The 18,946-nt window shown below is 42.2% G+C and overlaps 1 protein-coding gene across 1 annotated transcript; it reads left to right on the top strand.

The window, feature by feature from the left end:
• Window positions 1-321: 321 nt before the first annotated feature.
• LOC310777169 (uncharacterized protein) lies at window positions 322-13,413 on the top strand. The gene is made up of 5 exons (XM_083637439.1): window positions 322-441; window positions 3,287-3,363; window positions 5,663-5,831; window positions 7,852-8,078; window positions 13,123-13,413. Exons 1-5 carry the CDS (start codon window positions 348-350, stop codon window positions 13,315-13,317), a joined length of 762 nt encoding a protein of 253 aa, XP_083493565.1. The 5' UTR covers window positions 322-347; the 3' UTR covers window positions 13,318-13,413.
• The last annotated feature ends 5,533 nt before the right edge of the window (window positions 13,414-18,946 follow it).

Below are 18,946 nucleotides of genomic sequence, written 5' to 3'. Positions count from 1 at the left end.
GTTTCCTCTGCCTCAGGAGGCATTTTGACCATACGCCATCTTGGAAGAGGCGTTCATCCAAAGTGGGAATCAAACCCCATAAGACTTCTTTACTTTCTCTCTTTTCGCCAAGGAGGTTTTGTTTTCAAGTAACAATTGATTCGATTTCGGTGGGTCTGGGATCTGGGATTTTTCTTTCATAGTTTTTAGTCATAAATGTGTGAGTGAAACAGGGTGTCACTGAGAAAGTGTGTTCAGTCAAATGAAGGTAAAGTAGATTATTGAACAGCCAATATGTAAATGCCATTATTGCTCTATCTTCTATCTAAAAGATTCAGCATTCAAATGAGTGTGGATGACAGCCATAAATGGGCTGGACAGAGACTAGGGTCTATTCTGAACTGTATATAAGGGGAATATCTTCCCCCTTTGACTTTGACTCCAACCGTCTCAGTGAAGAAGGTAAGACTGAACTCTCATATTTCCTTCTATAGGGACATCTAATGGCTTTCACTGTATAGGACAAATCAGCGTAACATCACAATCCCCGCAAATCCCCCGGAAGTGCGGAAGCCCACAGCAGTTAACTAGTATGAGTTCTGCCAAACAAAAGTTAATATCTCAAAAACTATACATCACATCGCTTATATTTTGACATTCTGAGTGAGGGCAGAAGTAGCTCAAGAGTTCTATGTAGGCTATAATGCATGTCGTGCTAAAGTTGTGTGAACTATCACAGTTTTTAAAGAGTGAACAGCATAGCCGGCTAGAGTGAGACGCTCATGGTCAGGCTCCATATGGTCCCATTGCCGTTTCCACCCAGTGACGCCGTTTATTTACAAAAATGCTGATCGGCTGATCCTTCGTATACACAGTGGCGGTTTTAGTGTTTTGGAGGTTCCAGGCAAAGACTGCTGTATGAGGCCCTTCTCCATTTTGCTTAAAGTCGAACTGACCCCGTAGTGGCCCGTGGGTCGGAGTCCGTTTCAGACTGAAAACATAACTTGTTTGAGATGACAGGTTGAGAGGCGGGTCATAGTAGCATGTCGATGATTTTATTTGACAATTCTGGGGACTGGATTGGGCTTTGGCTATTTTAATCCACTTGATGGGTAAGCACAAGTGAATCTAAATTTTGAAAAGAGAAATGGCAAACAGCTTCACTGAATGAATACATTAGACATTCATTGTTATATTCTCCCTGTTTTTCATTGTTATCTGATAGTTTTCTTTTGTAAACATTCATGGGGTAATGTCTATATTTTTTGGGAACTTGATATACTTGATTTATTTTTACAATATAAATTCTCTCATCTGTCAATTTATCTGGTGGTCACATCACGTCCTCTGCTCTGCCCTGCTACTAGCCTATGCTAGGGCTGTAGCAGTCAGTTGCTTTAAACCGTCAGTGGTCTCAGTTTAATGTAGCCTGCCCTATCGTCGCTGTGCAATGAAAGCCACTTACGGTATCTCCAAATCGCCAACTTTTCAGGAAATGAAAAAAACCCGTGCTTTTAAAATACTGAACACCACGTTGTCATATTTGACACATGTCTTCATTGTAGACAGTTTATCGCTGAATGTGTCATTACATTATTAATATCTTACCTGAATAAGCTCAAATGCTGTTACAGGATTATCACACCGAGTCTGGAGCACTTTCTGCTGGCCAAGGAGCAGCGTGTGGGCGCCTGCCTTTTAGAGCGCGAGCACGAGCCGCTGTGCTCCAGGCAGCGGGGACGCGCGGGCGGAGCGCTTCACTCTGCCAAGCCGGGGAGAGTGGCTCTGTCATGGGTTGAGCAGTCCCGGAGTAACGTGACATTATTCTTGTCAGAAACAACTTCGATTTGCATACTTTAAATGAGTTTGCAGCCCAAGGACAACCCGAAAACACCTTATTGATCTATTTACGTCAGACGATGCCAGAATCACACAAAACCAAGCCGAAACACAGCCGGCATTCGGGTCAGCAGCGTGCCTGGTGACTTTTCTGGGGAAGTCCTCATGAGGTGGGGCGGAGCATGGAGGTCTGACTGTCACATACGTGATGTGATGGGCGGGTCTAGCATCCAATAGTGGTACGTGTTACATACTTACCCAGTAAAACATGTTTTTATTGGTCATTTAGATGCCAAAACCTGCCAGTAGATGGAGGAGAATGGATATACAGTATTCCATTTATATTCAAAAGTAAAAATCATAAAAAATGGACTTAGGTGGTTTTCATTGCACAGCGACGCTATGCAAAGGATGTGTAATTGGCACATTTCAGAGAAATCGCTCTTCACTATGTCAATAGAGCAATTGCCTTTGTGCCCTGGCATGTGGCCTTGTGCCCTAAAACAAATTGATGCCGAAGCCAGATGGCCTTGCCTCTAAAATTACGAAATTCCCACGCTGGTTCACAGTGACCTTGAACTTTGACTTTTGACCACCAAAATGGAATCAGTTCATCCTTGAGTCCAAGTGGACGTTTGAGCCAAATTTGAAGAAATTCTCTGAAGGCGTTCCTGAGATATCGCGGACGGACAACCTGAAAACAGTGGCCCTCCTTGTATAGCAGTATAGCCTAACCCAGAGGTTTTTAAGTGGGAGGCGGGCCTCCCCACGGGGGCTCCAAGCAGCTTCAGGGGAGGCTCACTAAATGGAAGTGAAAAAATATTACACTAGTTATTATATTAGTTATAAAAAGGAGAATAGCTTAAATGTGTGTGATTTGGTTAAAGAGATCTTTCAGAGATACAGTCGTTTGACAGTTTTTCCAACTTTCCCAGAGTCAGAAAGAAACAAATGTCTTCAGACAGACCCTTTTTATGTATTTGGTGTATTCTGAAGTATGTGAAATATCAGGCTATCTTGGATCAATTGTTGAGTGCCTATGGGATGAAATAACATAATCATGATCCCATTTAGGCATCCAGGAATTGAGTGAGGGTGGCTCCTTTTTCCAAGCTTTCTCTGGTGGGAGGCCCACAGTCTCAGACTTTGATAACACCTGGCCCAATCCACATCCTAATCTATTGCATTGTTATTATGCTTTTATATGATCATTTAGACAAATGTTTAACCTGATGCTGCCACATGGTTTGTGTTTCTTGTGTGATCGTGATCTCATGATCTCACGTGAATCCAGCTGCCTCGTAAAGTTAGAAAAAATTAGCACCCGCTAATAATAATAATTAAATTCCCGTTTTAATAGCTCCCCCAGCCACAATTATCTGCACCTGCTACTGTGTAATGCAATTTTTCCAGAAGGCCTCACATTGTCCTTGATGTTACATGTTCTCCTCTGTCCTCTTAACTGCAGGGAAAATGAGGAACCTGATTTTGGTGGTTGTGATCCTTCAGCTGGCAACCTTAGTGCAAGGGGCACGTAAGGTACCGGTAAGTTGCTTGCATGTCTATATTTCATTTTCATTATTATATTTATGATACAAATGTGCCTGTGCTGTGCCATTTGATCATACTAGTGCAGTGCCCGTTCCCCGCCCTTCCCCCATTCACACATCGTGCTCTCCCACTCTTCACCCCCCCCCATCCTCCCCCTGCTTGCACCGCTCCCCTCCAATTGGTTAAATTGCATGAAATTTGACACTGCACTTTCCCGGGTCCCCAGCGGCGCACAGTCAAAGTTTGAAGTCGATCAGACGAACGGTTCTCGAGATACGTGAAAGCTGTGTTCTGATTGGTGGAATTGCACGCAATTTTTGACACTGCACTTTCCTGAGTCGAGTCCCCAGCAGCGCACTTGCCAGGTTTAAAGTCGATCGGACAAACGGTTCTCGAGATGAACCATTGTTGTGTTGCCAGTAGGTGGTGCTATGACTATGTGCATGTCTGAATTGCATGACATTCTTGACCGCACAGCGTCGGGCTCACAGCAGCGCATTTGAAGTTGATCGGACAAAAGGTTCTTGAGATTTGTGTTGCCAGTAGATGGCACTATGCCAAATGGCTCTGCATTCTGTCGGGTTCCTAGCAGCGCAGTCCCTATGTTTGAAGTCAATCGGATGAACGGTTTGTCAGGATAACATTTTTGTGTCGCCAGTAGGTGGCGCTATGCCGAATTGCACAAACGTTGGCACTGCACTCCATCAGGTCCTCCTCAGCTGACTCCCCGTCAGCTGAAGTCGATCCGACTTCATCCAACGGTTCTCGAGATACATGAAATACATACATACTAGGGCATTCACATGAATTTTACTAGTTGACTAGTCGTCCCTAAAGGTAGTCGACTAGTCGACTAGTCGTTTTTTTTTTTTATCTTTAAGAAAGAAGGTATTTACACGACATACATGGACTATCATATCCCATATCCCCCACAAAGAACATCAAAACACAACAAAACAAAACAAGAAAACTGCATAAGATACACAATAATCCAAGAACAAACAAGACTATTGGACAAACAACCAAACAAAAACAATGCATTCAGCTCCTATCCTGATAAGCCTAATGACACTGGGGTAAAAAGTTCTTAAAGTCAAACTCTGTATGTGGTTGCCATATTTTGGGGATGTCTAAGAATCAGGCCCGGTTCTACGGGGGTGCAAAAGCATGCATTGCACCCTTATTTTAATTGTCTGCATGCTCAGTTGAAAAGTAAAAAAAAAAAAAAAAAAAAAGTTTTTTTTTTTTTTTTTTTTTTTTTTTTTAATAAATGCTACAGCTGCACACTTACTGTTTAAACTTGAATTATAGTTGTTGTTTTTCTTTGTTCTTTGATGTGATTTTATGGCTTTTTGGCACCTATATGTAACCTTTTAAGGTTGAGATAATTGTATTCTCATTATATGGTCCAAATATTTCAGTAAAGCACTTGAAACACTTGAAATATTTTTGCTTGGGTGGTATCATTCTACTTGAAATGATGGTCAAATGCATTATTTTTAGTAAAATAACATGTCAAATTTTTCGGGCGGCCGGCCTTCGGCCGGCCACCCGAATGGGCCCGGCCTTCGGCCGGGCATCTGCACCCTTTCCAATCTGGGATGCACCCCTAGTCATCTTGTTCTGGAACCGGCCCTGCTAAGAATCTGCCTTTGCTCTTGTAGTAAATGTTATCCAACGTATGGTAGCTTGAGAGTTCATTCCACCAGTGAACTACAGCTGGGGGATTGGATGCTTTCCAATTTAAAGCTACAGTGTATGCATTTCCTAGCTGCCAACAGGGCAAGATCTATGTATTTACTTTGAATGCATTGTTTTTGTTTGGTTGTTTGTCCAATAGTCTTGTCTGTTCTTGGATTATTGTGTATCTTATGCAGTTTTCTTGTTTTGTTTTGTTGTGTTTTGATGTTCTTTGTGGGGGATATGGGATATGGGATATGATAGTCCATGTATGTCGTGTAAATACCTTATGTTCTTTCTTAAAGATTAAAAAAAAAGAAAAAAAAAAGACTAGTCGACTACTAAGCACAGTGTCGACTAGTGGTTTTACTAGTCGACTAGTCGACTAGTCTGTGAATGCCCTAATACATACTGTACATACATACATACAGTACATACAGAATTACCTTTATATTAGATAATACCCATGATTATTTCATTATGTATTTAATATCATGAGAACATGAATTATAAGAGTGTTGTGTGTATCAATGTATTTTCAGTCATTTTGATTGTGGTTGGTGTTTAGTAGTAAATGCATAACATAATTTCAGCAAGTTTCTTTCTCCCACAGGTGGCAGGACCCTCACAGGTCCCCCCTTTAGCATTTGGAGATGTGGTTGGTTTCCCACTAAAAATATGTGATCGTATAATGTACTATCACTTTGCTATTTATGTGGGCAAAGGCCCAATTGCTGGCCTTGAAAAAAAAAAAGATGACCAAGACATATTTCACTACAATCGTAAGTAATTTTTTCTTCACATGCAAGTATGGGCAATTACAAATTGCAAAATGGCAAAGGCAAATTTACACATTGGTAAAACTTGAAAAATGCTTCAGTTCCTTCCGCAGCAACACACATACTGTAAAACTCACTTTAAAAACAGCATTTTACTTACTAATTTTAATGTGTAATGTGTTTTAGGTGTTTTGTCAATTTCAACACATGAGCTAGCTTCATGACAATTTAGCAATCATTGTAGGTGTTTCAGCACGTCGAAAAGCGTATGTTATTTGTACTCTGACCCAGATTGATTAAAACTTTGAAAAGGACATGGATAGCTGGCCTTTCTTCTTTTCTACAAAGTTTTCATTGGCCCTGCACCTACATGTAAGTTCAGTTTTGATTGTGCTGGCATTTGGTGATGCTATTGCTACCAATCATTACCTTGAAATATTGTTAGCTTGTTAGCAGACTTCCCAGCACGCACATCTGAGTTACTTACCACTCCAGAAACCCATCCTTCTTCTTGTTTCATTAAAGTTACAAGGTACTGTAACTTTAATGGTAGTTGTTTGGTACTGTATTGTTGTTGTTGGATCGTGACGTCATTCATGAGAAGTCATTGGTTAGTTTAACTGTCAATCATAGCTGCCATTTTGAGCAAATGAAGTAGCGTTATTGGTGCATAAGTGAGAGAACAGGGGGCGAGAATAGAGAGAGAAGAGAGAGAACAGAACAAATATGGTATACTGGTGCTGGGCGATATGATATATATCTAACTATGAACTTCTAAAGAAGAACATACAACCTGAAGGCCCTCCGAGAGGCGGGGATGACTTTAACAAGGACCTTCCGATTGTGCAGGTGTGGATGGGGAAAGGTGACCACATTCAGGGGGCTACGAATTCACCAGGGGAGAGTGAAGTGTAGTGAGAGAGGCCAACAGCAACCTTGCACTACTCTGGCAGGTCAGACAAGCCCCTTAGCTGGGGAGAGAACCACGGAGCCGAGGGACCCAAAGTTGCTGAGGTGAGCAGTTGGCAGTGGAGGATCTCCCATGGAGGCGTCAGTAGTACCCCCCCAGGATGTGAGCATCAAGATAGCAGACCTAACAGCCCCCCAAACACAAATCCAATCCAAACAGGAACGCCCAATCAAACAGAAAAGAGGGAGCCAGGAAGGAAACATAACCTCAAGTGGCCCAAAGTAAGAACAAAAGCCCTCACTGAGAAAGCAGAGAAGGGCAGTTTCTGGTTATGGCTGAGGAGGAGGGATAAGAATTGGGGGTCCAACAATTGATTAAGGGAAGCTGCAGGGGGTGGCAGGGAGACGTCCTTACCCCTGCTCCACCACCAGGAGGTGTTGTTGGGTGAAAGGAGCGAAACCTCAATGAGCAGTGGTCCCCGGCTGACCCTGCAGCTGACCCTACAGCACTGTAGGAGGGGCGTCAGGCAGACATTTCTAGCAGGCAATAACACTCACCTGTACAAGCAAATATCACAACAATCATAAGGATCATTCTCAATATCAATATAATTTCTATCACAATATGATTCATGTAAGCAAAATCATGTTTAATAATCAAATTATCATAATATATCTTATGATTACATGGAAACTATTATCATCATGATATGATACCACTGAAGGACAACAAACGATAGTACTGAATTATCGCCCAGCCCTAGGGCATACCTGGAAAAGGGCAGCAGAGCAGCCCCAAACCAAGTTTTCTATCACCATGGGCATCGGGTTAGGATGTAGAACAATGGAATGAACTCCAGGAAACTTCTTTCAAAGTGAATCAAGGTTTATTGAACAGCAAAACTCTTTAAAATTGAGCATGGGAAGAAAACACACATGGGCTGCTTAGTCAGTGCTGCCAGTGCTCCTACCACCCCATGCTAATTAGGTGTGTGCATGAGTGAGTGCAAACTTCAAATAAGGAGTGAATCAGGAGAACTCATGTGAACTTAATTAAGACAATAGAGATTATACAGACAGTATTTCTAATACTTTATCCCCACTATCATTGCAGTTTGCGGCATGAAGGTATCTGTGTGTTTTGCTGAAATGAAGAAAGAGAGGGACATGGAGCCCTCTGTAACCAATTTCTATGATGTGAATTACGAGAAGTCAGAGGATGCGGAAATAATTAAGAGGATCAATGAGCGAATCAAGGACACTCCCCGTTACTGGCCCTTCGCCAACAACTGTGAACACCTTGCTAACTATCTGCGCTATGGAAAGGAGCTAGCATGTCAGGTAAGATTCATGATTCTAGATAGCTTTCTTTTCTGTCACAAGTCATTTTTCCTTTGAGGCTTAAAAGTGCACATTCAAAGACATTAGAACACACACACACACACACACACACACACAATAAATGTTTTGTTTTTTTACTCTGTCAGATTCAACAGTGGACGATCACCTTGCTACTGCTTTGCATGCGCTTCAGTGTCTGCATTCATTTTCATGTAGTGTTGGTGAATTATTCATCACAAAATTAGATCAGACATATTTTCCTTAGTCATTACGTCGTAGTTTCTTTTTTTAGGGCTATGTGTTTTAAACAAGTATAAACTGTGGTGATGCTCATCAAGTTTCAATAATCTAAATTGAACTGTATGACATATGAAATACAAACGCATACTTTTCTTGAATTACAAGTAGGCTATATATGCTTTTAAAACAAGTTAGTGATGCTCTTTTTTCGAATGCCCCTAGGTCTCTACTTTGGCTGTAAAGTTTCATGATGCTGTGATTATCATAGAGGTCACATAGAGGCCATTTATACAGTGAAGCCACTTCTTAACATGCGGTGGAATCCGTATTATAACCTGCTAGCCGGTTGGCCTGCATGTTAAACAACAATTAGCCGGCCTACACGCACTCCCGCGAGTCCGTATCTTATTCACCTCGCTCGCCGGTGTAAGATCCGAATTAGCGCAAAAGGAGCTGTTGTTTAACTCTGGCAGGTCATTATCCGCAGATCCGTCTGGTGAGTGGGCGGGTGTGGCTCTTCGTGACTCACTTCACTTCACTTCACGTTCACTAGTTTATTAATTAATGAATCGTTTGGGCAATCGCTTATATCAACGAATTAAACGAGCAAACTCACGGTTTCCTCAAGTGCTGCAAACGGCTTTGAATTGTTTGGTAGAGCTAGGGATCCCAACGCGCTTCGGCTATGCAGGCAGGCAGGTCCACTCCATGCATCACACCGAGGAGAGGAGACAGCTTACTGCTGATCCATGTCAGAAAAAGTGAGACATAGGCCTAGTGATCAATCAATCAAATCAATCGCGCTCATTTTTGGCACATTGCCACCCCTCGTTGTCAGAATGGACTCCGTTAAAACGGCGTGTTTTTTGAAGTCTCCAGATTTGTCGCTAACGTGTGAGGCAGCCATTTGAGGCAGGCATCAGTGTTGTGTGACTGTGCGTCCACACTACGGAGAGGATAGGAGCTGACTCTCCTTGTGGGGAGAAATACATTTAAAACTAGTCAGATATGACTTGAATGCCACTTGTAAAATAAATCACCCATAGTGATTGACGACGGTGCGACCACTATTTTGACTGCCTCATTTTTGGCACAATGCCAGGAATTGACCCTCTGTTAAAACGGCATGTTTTTGAATGGAGTTTGGGTATAAATTCGCTAAAGCTGTTTCCTATCACATTTCTTGTTATCGATACATGCTACCGCCACCCCCCGCCCACTGGCAGAAAAAACGGCTCATATCCAGTTGTTTCTAAACAAAGACCCCTCATGTTTAAAAAGGTAAAACCTGAAAATATCCTGCTCTCTCTAGCCTGACATGATCCAGATTTTATGTTTAAAAGGCACTTGAGACTGTCTAGTTTGGAAAAATGGTCTCACTACAATTAGGAAGAAGAACTGGACAGATAAACCCATCTTTATTTGTCACACGACAGCCCACAACACACTCATGCTGACGGTGGCCGGTGAAACACAGTCTCTGCATTTATCCCAGGCCCGATTTTAGCCTGCTACATTAGGGTGGGCTGGTAGGGGGCAACTTTGGGAGTAGGTTGCCAGAGGTTGTCGGTTCGGGGATGGGGATTAAGTTGCATTATATTCTAATTTATAAAGAATGATTTGAAGCAGGGTGTAGAAGCCATTTCCAGAGTTAAGTGTAATGGGTACACCAAATTGTTCCAGTAGGAGACAGCCAGCTACTTGTGACAGGTTGACAGATATTGGAAAATGTCATTATAATGTTTATGTTTACTATGGGGGACCAACAAATTATTTTATTTACCTTATTGCACTGACAGATAATTTTATAATTTTACTAGTTTCAAATATTTGGGTTTTCAGGATGATATAACTTGTCGCAGAACATCAATTTTGGTTTATTTAGTAAAAGTGGAACTGTATTCCTTCTGGTTTTCTTCATTGTTCATGATTTTGTTCAGTCTATAGTAAATGCTGCTATTAACCTGTTTACTTTAATTTGCTACTAAACCAACATCAGGACATCCAAGCAAGTTCTGACAGAGAGCAATGCCATTGGACTGCATTGCATTTATGCAATTCCAAGACTGTTTAGTGACCGCAGTATATAGAAGTATTCAAATTAGAATAGACAAAAAGTCCAAGTCGGACGGATATCCCGTCTTTATTATCACACGACAAGCCACCAGTGTTGGGAGTAATTAGTTACTAAGTAATTAATGACTATTTACTGCAAGAAGTAGTTAAGTTACAGTAACTAGTAACTAGTAACTAGTTACTCAGTAACTAGTTACTGTAACTTAACTACTTATGGCAGTAACTAGTAATCTAACTAATTACTTTTAAAATTTAGTAACTCAGTTACAGTTACTACAATAGTAACTAGGCTAGTTACTAGTTACTTTAGGACATGAAAATAACGGACAGCGATTATCCGGTTTCTGATCCTCAGACCTCGTCTGGGGAGAATCATAAAAGTGGTCCTCATGTGTGAAGATTATCCTACTGAACACTGGTTCGCGTTTGAATAAGCTTGCGTTAACCACAGACCTTATTTGAAGCATCGCGCCAAAAACCCATTCAAAAATCCCACAGGCGAAAACTGTGAAGAACCGGGAGTGTTAGCATCGATGTTTTCCGGACTCATTCCTGCGGCATTGGATAACTAGCAGATTATTCAGTGAGACAATCAACTATAATTCACTGAAAAACTTTTATCACATCGCAACGAGGGGTTACTGGCAAATTAATTGAGAAAACTTGTTGGACATTGTAGCCTACTTGCAATAGGCTATTCACCTTCACCTTAGGGGTGTCAAAACGAATCAAATATAAGATGCATCGTGATGCGGACGTGCACGATTCTGCATCGATTCACAAAAGTCAAAAATCGATTTAAAAAATAATAATAATCGAATAAAATATAATGGAAGTACATGCAGTTGTTTATTTGGATCATAATACAATGCAATTCCAAATGCACTTTTATTTTAAAAGTAGCCACACGGTGAGAAAAAAGAAAGTGAGAAAAAATAAATCATGTATTGGGAAAAAAAAGTGATGCATCGATTTAAGATGCATCGAGATGCATCGATAATCGTAATCGAATCGTAGCCCTCTGAATCGTAATCGAATCGAATCGTGAGGCCAGTGAAGATTCACAGCCCTACTTCACCTATCCCATAATCCGGAGGGTCTTTAGCATGCACAACAGACGATCTGTCGACAAGCTCTCTCCATCTCTCTCTGTCCTCGGCACGCAGCTCTCACTGTTTCACAGAGTTTTAATTGAGTCCACTCTAAATCCTCCCATCTTTTCTCTTCTCTCCCCCGTTGCAAACACGTTTCTATTTCCCAGTCACCAAAGAACCCAAATATTGCATCAAATCCAGTGGCGGAGGGTACACCGGGGCAGAGGGTGCGCCCGCCCTGCCTCATCAGTGTGCCCCCATCAAAAAAAAAAAAAAAATGCAGGCCAGGCCACCGGGCATCGGCCCGACATGCCCGATTATGCAGTCCGCGCCTGTCTGTGTGTGAGAGAGAGAGGGAGACAGGGGCAGACAGGGTGCTGTCTGTGACAGCCTGTCGCTGTCCATCTGCGGTGGTGCTGAACCGAGAGCTGTGCCTCGGTGCTGAAACATCTGAAGAGGCCTCACTGTGTTTTTCTTTTTCTTCTTCAGAACAAGCTTGTCTGTAAAGTGGCTTCACTGTAGGCTTTCTTGGACATAATATTACTTGGCTCAATGAGTGACAAATTGTGTTTTCGGATATAGGGGCTATCAGCTATTTTACAGTTGTGACTTAAAATGACTTTATTTAATAAAGTCAGTGGTGTGAGTGTGAGAGGAATTCAATCAATAGACAATAACATTGGTGTGTTTAAAATGAGATATTCCACTAAATATGGCTAAAACAGATTCAAACATGCAAAAAAGGCACATTTTTCTTCGCCGCCGGCCGGGCCCCCCTTAAAGCTTCGCCCCCTCTAGGCTGATAGGGTCGCTCCGCCCCTGATCAAATCACAGATGTTTTTAACAGGTAGGCTACAGTATATGATGTGATGTTGTTGTGAGATAGGCCTATCCAAATTACGCATGGACAGAATTACAGCATATTGCATGCCTCGCGCAAACTGTATTACAGCGATTGCGAGACGGGAATCTGATTGGTTTGATTGACGTAATGCCCAGGCATTGCCTGGCCACACCTGTGAATAATTATGGTGCTTAAGACCGCCCAAATCCCGTTTGCGCTGGCATTTTGCCAAAATGATTTTGGGGCACAGGGGACTTGGCACAATTCCAATTTGCGTCTGCTGCAGGTGCCGTGCTCAGTTCCGCACCCCCGCTGAGAATTGCATCCCCACCACATTTGGGGCTGTTTTAACTTAAAAAACAGGGAGGTCACGTCTACTCAGACAATTATATCATTTTTAAACAGTTCTGTTTCTGTATAAATCATTACAATATGTGAGGTGCGGCAAACAAGTGCGCAAGGGCAAAAAGCGGATAGCGCCTGTACCAAGATAGGGCCCGATGTATTTTATTTCACGGAACAAAAATTAGGCTAGACTAGTACAGCTAGGCTCTGTGTAGCACAGACTTTCTTTTTGGTGTTTCCTGCAATTCCCATTTATATTTTATATGAAACACTGACTTTGGTGGCAATAAAATAACATCAGACCACCTGGAGCTGCTGCTTGATGATATATTGAATTTACCAGTATCCAAACCATGTTCGTTGAGGTACTGTATATGGATGTATGTTGACGAGGCCTTTAGGCCACATTAACCTGCATGTTGGATCCTGTCCTTTCTGTTCACAGCATGACGCATTCTCTAGAAAATTTATCGTCATCAAGAATAAGAGGAAGGTCGAAGACAATCAAGACATCGTGTTGAACGGTCCTAACGTCAATTACGGCAATTTAACCGAGGAACAAATCAAACAACTGCTAGCTCTAGACGATCCCAAAAAAGCATGTAAAATCTTTCCATGCATCTGTGAGAAATCAGGCTAAGAGTGGTACTGATACTGATCCACCTGTCAGCCTGTCTTGCTCTCTTCTCCCTCTCTCTACAGTACATGATGTGAGGCTTAACTTGAAATAAAAATGAGCAAGAACTGTGGTGTTGTTCATGGTCTTTTTTTGTATAGGCTATATATATATTTATTTGGGTACATCAGGATAGATAGATAGATAGATAGCTAGGCCTAGATGTAATTCATCACATCAGCTGACAGTACAATATGGTGGAAATCATTATCATGATAATTGCAAAGATTACTACTTTTCGCATTATTTTTTGTGACGCCATCAGTGATGCCACCATGTCATCAGGTATATCATCATTGAGTGAAGGCATTGTGAGCAATATAGCCAACAGACCTGACACAGGCCTAAATATATATCTATGTACAGAAGGTAACTAACTACATCATGTGGAAGATAATCAAGTAAAGGTTTCCATATTTTGGTGAAAATATGTTTGTTGCCCTTGGATGGAGCACTAGTCTCTCCATGGGCACGATTTAAAAAAAAATCTGATACCACTGAGTGACTGTTGGAGGCTTATCCATGATCCAATTGAAAAGGTTAATAAATATATGCCAATTACTGTATGTACTGTAGTTAGGTTAGCCCCATAACGTGATGCCACTTACTGTACTTACTGTACAGTAAGTGGCATCACGTTTGGAATTGCATGCTAATCAAACGAAAAGTAGACAGAGGAATTTCCCAGAATACTTTTTATCCTCTGATATGTGTTGTCTCGCTCTGATACAGCTTATTGATAATCTTCTATCATGTCAAAAATATCAGGTTAATATTGATAGACTATCAGAGATTAAGTCTTCAGTTTGGCCAGGTTTATTGGGAGGGCTTGGAAACTCAGAATGGAGAAGCTGTTCATCTGAATATATAACTCTGTCTTGTTTATGTTTGAGCGTTTTGTAGCTTGTTTGTTGATTTGTTTGTATTGTTGAACTTGAATGATTTGTGTCTTGTAAGCCCAGACGGGCTGGGCACCTTGAATATGGTGCATGACACAGAAATAAAAATCTATCTATCTATCTATCTATCTGTACAGCAGTCGGCACCACACAGCATAATCCTCAATAGTTGGGCAAGGCTGTTAAAAAAAGCTCTCCGACCCGTATCCGACCTCCGATTGCAGAACCGAAGATATGATCGCCAGCCTAGTGAAGCCAGTAAGTTCGTCGGGGCGGTTAAATGATACTGCTGCGTGAAACAACCGTTTAGCAGTCTTTGCACAGCCTGCACTGAATTTACAGCAGGGTGTGTTTGATCTCACTATCATGGTGCACCGCTAGCACGCGGCGAGCAAACAACACATGCTGTCAGTGATCAACGCAAATCCAGCGCACCTGGGAAGCAAAAGATGTCATGAAATGACGCTTAAGCGATAATTCTTTAAGAGAGATGGTAATGTCATTCATTCACTCACAATAGCCTTTTTTCTGGTCTCTCCAAAAAAGAACTTAGGCAACTTCAACTCATTCAGAATGCTGCTGCTCTTCCTTTTGCTCTCAGAGTGCATCAGATTCATGCATTTTACTTTAAAATGTACAAAATTTCTTTGTCAGTCAGACTATTATTTTTTATCCTGCTGGTGCTACCTGTTTGCAAAGCCTAGAATCGCCTATGAGTGAGTGAGAAACTGAATCTCAGAAACTGAATAATGACATAACAGTATAATACTAATGTTAATTTAAAATTAGATATTCCTCTAAATATGGCGAGAAAACATCCAAACATCCGGACGATGGGTAGGGGGCCCCTGGGAGCTTCAGTGCCCAGGGGCCCCTGGGGGTGTTAATCTGGCTCTGTATACTGTAGTAGCCACTTGGTGGGCTAACAAATGACGTGCTTGGCACAGTTACTCTGTAGCTAACTAGACGCACAAAACATACACTTACGACCGCCACAAACTTGGCTTTGTCCGGTGTCCAGTCCTCTTCAGCACTCGGTAAAAGCACCTCTTTTCCAACAGTTCTTGGGTTGACAACTTAGAAACGTGTCAAGTCCTCTTCAGCACTCGGTAAAAGCACCTCTTGTCAACAGTTATCTTGTTGACAGACACTAACGCTACGATAACCGTGCTCTTAACACTGGTTAAAGCTCTCAAAACACACTGGAAACAAAACTCTCCACCGCCTTGTTCAGTCCCGCCCAGCTACCCCATTAGCCAATAGCATTTTAGAGAAACGTGATGTACCTCTAGACTGACCAATCAGATGCAGGCAAAGCAATAGTACATATCTGCAGAACCGGAGAACCCAGCCAAAGAACTTTTATGGAAAGAACTGAAAGCTCCATATTGCCCCATTGCAACATCAGCGCCCAGCAGCCTCCGCCATTTTTTATTTTTGGAAGCGTGACAGCGCCAAAAGAACCTCGCACAGGCTCGCAGTGGTCAGCTGCGGTAGCGCGGGCCCCTATAATCAGCCTCTCTAAACAGTAACTCAACGGGAGAACACTCTAAATTTCGTGGATTCACATCTTTTCTGGGCGTAGCCTACTGCAAATCTTGACTGAAGTGGTGTAGTGCAGGGATGTAAAACAACAACCATATTGTGGAAACTAAGCAAAATGTTTCGTTTTCTTTGTTTAGTTTTTTCAAGATAAATAGCTAATGCGGTTGTCGTCCACTCCGTCAGAAGTGTGTTGCCGTGGTTTTAACCTCGGGTCCTTTGCATTTACTATTTATCTTGAAAAAACTAAAAGAAAAAAAAGAACAAATTTGCTTAGTTTCCACAATATGGTTGTTGTTTAACATCCCTGCACTACACCACTTCAATCAAGATTTACAGTACGCCCAGAAAAGATGTGAATCCACGAAATTTAGAGTGTTCTCCCGTTGAGTTACTGTTTAGAGAGGCTGATTATAGGGGCCCGCGCTACCGCAGCTGACCACTGCGAGGCGCATTCTGTTTCCAAAAATGGCCGGAGTTTCGTCTCTTTCCTTCCATGCTCTTTGACCCAGCCAGCAGCTTGACGCGCCGCAAATATATCTTCCACGTGACAGCACCACCTAGCGATGTTAAAATGCTACTTCGGCTGTGTGCCACATTGTTAATGTTTGTAGTGCACTGTACTGTGTATGTTTGCTGCTGGTCCGTGTCCAAGACAAATTTCTCCCTTGGGAGACAAAATAAAGTAACCTTGAACCTTGAACCTTGATCTTCATTTCAGGATAATTTTCTCTTCCAAATGAAGTAGAAAATGGCGCCTAGTGCCTGTCATCTGGCAGAATTCCTATCCCATAAACTAACTAGGCCAATTGTTAGAAACATGAACAAAAAACAAAAACTATAATCTCTAAGAATGCAAAGAAATGTAACTGGCTCATTAAAATGTGCATTCCAGGGATATCGTATTTACAGAAATAGCGTAAAAGGCGCGCGCTTGAGAGCGTGGTTGTCAGGGGTCTGCCCTCGGAGATTCCAGGTGGGCGGGCAGCACCCATGCATCGGATTGTCCGCTCGCTCCGCACAAAGCACCTTCCTGCCTGGTACTCCTCGGATCTCACTCGCGTAGCACGACAACACGCTGAATCCCACTCGATTTGGTGGTGGAACACGCCATGATTGACCAATGCCAAAGCCAGTCGACAGAATTGTCAAATCAAATCATCGACATGATACTATGGCCCGCTTCTCAACTTGTCATCTCAGACAAATTATGTTTTCAGTCTGAAACGGACTGCGACACACGTGACGAACGGGTTCAGTTCGACTTAAATTCTTCTTAAAGGAACACTCCGCCCATTTTCAACCAGCTTTGTGATGTCACTGGTCCACACTTTAACACTCAATAACTGTCAAATTAAATGACAGACTTCAAAACAGTTTACAGTTTTCTGATATACTATTGATGTTCTAATGATACAAAGCTGGTTGAAAATGGGCAGAGCGTTCCTTTAACCACAAGCTTCCTTCCCTTTCTCGCTCACTCACTCACTCTGTTCACTCACTCACACAAACACACATTTGAATTATTTATTTGCTTCCACAAATTATATGAAAATGACAGGCAATCAAATATAATGGGTTAGCCCCCCCCCCCCCCCCTCCACACACACACACACACACACACACACTTCACCTGACCGGTGGTCCTGTGCAGCTGTGAGCCCTTTTGTTCTGCAATTAAGCCAACATGACCTTTCTCTGCCCAACAAATCTAACACCTGCACCTGCATTGATCTTTTATGAGCACTGGTCCACCTTTTGTGGGATGCCTTGCTCCTTCATGTCCCCATCACTCATTCTGGATGATGTTTCTCATGCTATGATCTGACGTTCCTTCATCACTGAGGATGAATGATGGAAGGATGGAAGAGAAGCAGTGGGGTTTGCTTTTGCAGAGGACATGATGATCTGGACCGGTTCACTTGCTTGTGTCCAGTACTCTGCCCTGCATCCCTCAGTCCTATTTCTACTTTCTGCTTCCAAATCCATGATCTCACAGTGGACACTATACTCAATACAACATAGCAAGCTGTCAACAGTAGGCCTACAAGAAAATCACATAAGGGAATTAGAACTAAATTATTAAGAAATAATAGCAAAGGAACAAATAAGAGGAAAAACAATATTCATTATAACATTATAAATTGCCTGTCATCCATGATGTGTGTAATAGACCAAATACCCTTCTTCCACCACTCTACAAAGACAAGAGATTTCTTTCTTAAACAAGATCGGCTCCATTTATTGTTTCCAATTGGAACATTGGAGCTCAACTCCCAGTGACTGTCTGCACAATGAAGTCCACCAGTGTCTTTTCATCTGCACTGTGGTCCATCACAGCATGTGGTCTGGAACTTTCTCAGTGATGCCACTCCCTCTTGGCACTCTGTATACTGGCAGAAGTCTTGCCTGGAGCAGGTGTCTAGCCTCTTCAGTCCAGAAGGCAAACCTCTGGCCATGCCTTTCAAACAATAAGCGTCAAGCGTCTATTTGTGCGGTGCGGCGGCTATTTGCGAGGCGGCTGATTCTGCTGGCTGGGTTCTCCGGTTCTGCAGCTAGGGGCTACTCAGGCAAAGAGGAGAAGTACTAGCAAGTTACAGTAGTTTGTCACACCTTGAGTGGAAATGTTTGATAGCTTACCAAACTATAAAAGTGAAAGTTACAGAGCAATGTTCTTAAAGGGACAGGACCTATATATATATATATTATTGTAAGGTATGGCCATTAACTCAGGGATTTATAAAACAAAATATATATTTATCTCTGGGGATTTAACCCGGGCTTACATAAAGATTAAACTGGTCGAAATTCATGAGGATATCTTTAAAGGGAAAAGAAACTCACATTCACACGTAAAAAAAAGAGGTCAGAAATGGAAGGTTTTTTGGCCCGGATAGAGATTTTGGCACACATCCCACGTTGGTCGCAGGGTTCATATTAGCCTATAACAGTTGAGATATTCTTTCCTAAATTAAGCACATAACTGAGCCAGGTCCTACACTAATAGTTACTATATTGATACGGGTATTTAAGACGGCGTCTCTCTGCCACTTCAGAAAGCGTCTGAGGAAGGGCCAGTGTGGCCCGAAACGTCACGCTGTGTTGCAAATAATAAAAAAAACAACGGGAGCTCTCTTGGTGTGCGGATCGTT

Source organism: Poromitra crassiceps (assembly GCF_964638095.1).
Source record: "Poromitra crassiceps genome assembly, chromosome: 5".
Lineage (NCBI taxonomy): Eukaryota > Metazoa > Chordata > Actinopteri > Beryciformes > Melamphaidae > Poromitra > Poromitra crassiceps.
Note: the sequence above shows the minus strand (reverse complement) of the source record. Positions and strands in the feature narration are given on the sequence as shown.

What these genes read in the sequence shown, in the direction of transcription:
- LOC310777169 (XM_083637439.1), top strand. Translation starts at nt 348, where the DNA reads ATGGGCTGGACAGAGACTAGGGTCTATTCTGAACTGTATATAAGGGGA. An exon ending in CAACCGTCTCAGTGAAGAAG is followed by an intron (nt 442 to 3,286) that starts GTAAGACTGAAC and finishes TCTTAACTGCAG; the next exon opens with GGAAAATGAGGAACCTGATT. An exon ending in AGACATATTTCACTACAATC is followed by an intron (nt 5,832 to 7,851) that starts GTAAGTAATTTT and finishes CTATCATTGCAG; the next exon opens with TTTGCGGCATGAAGGTATCT.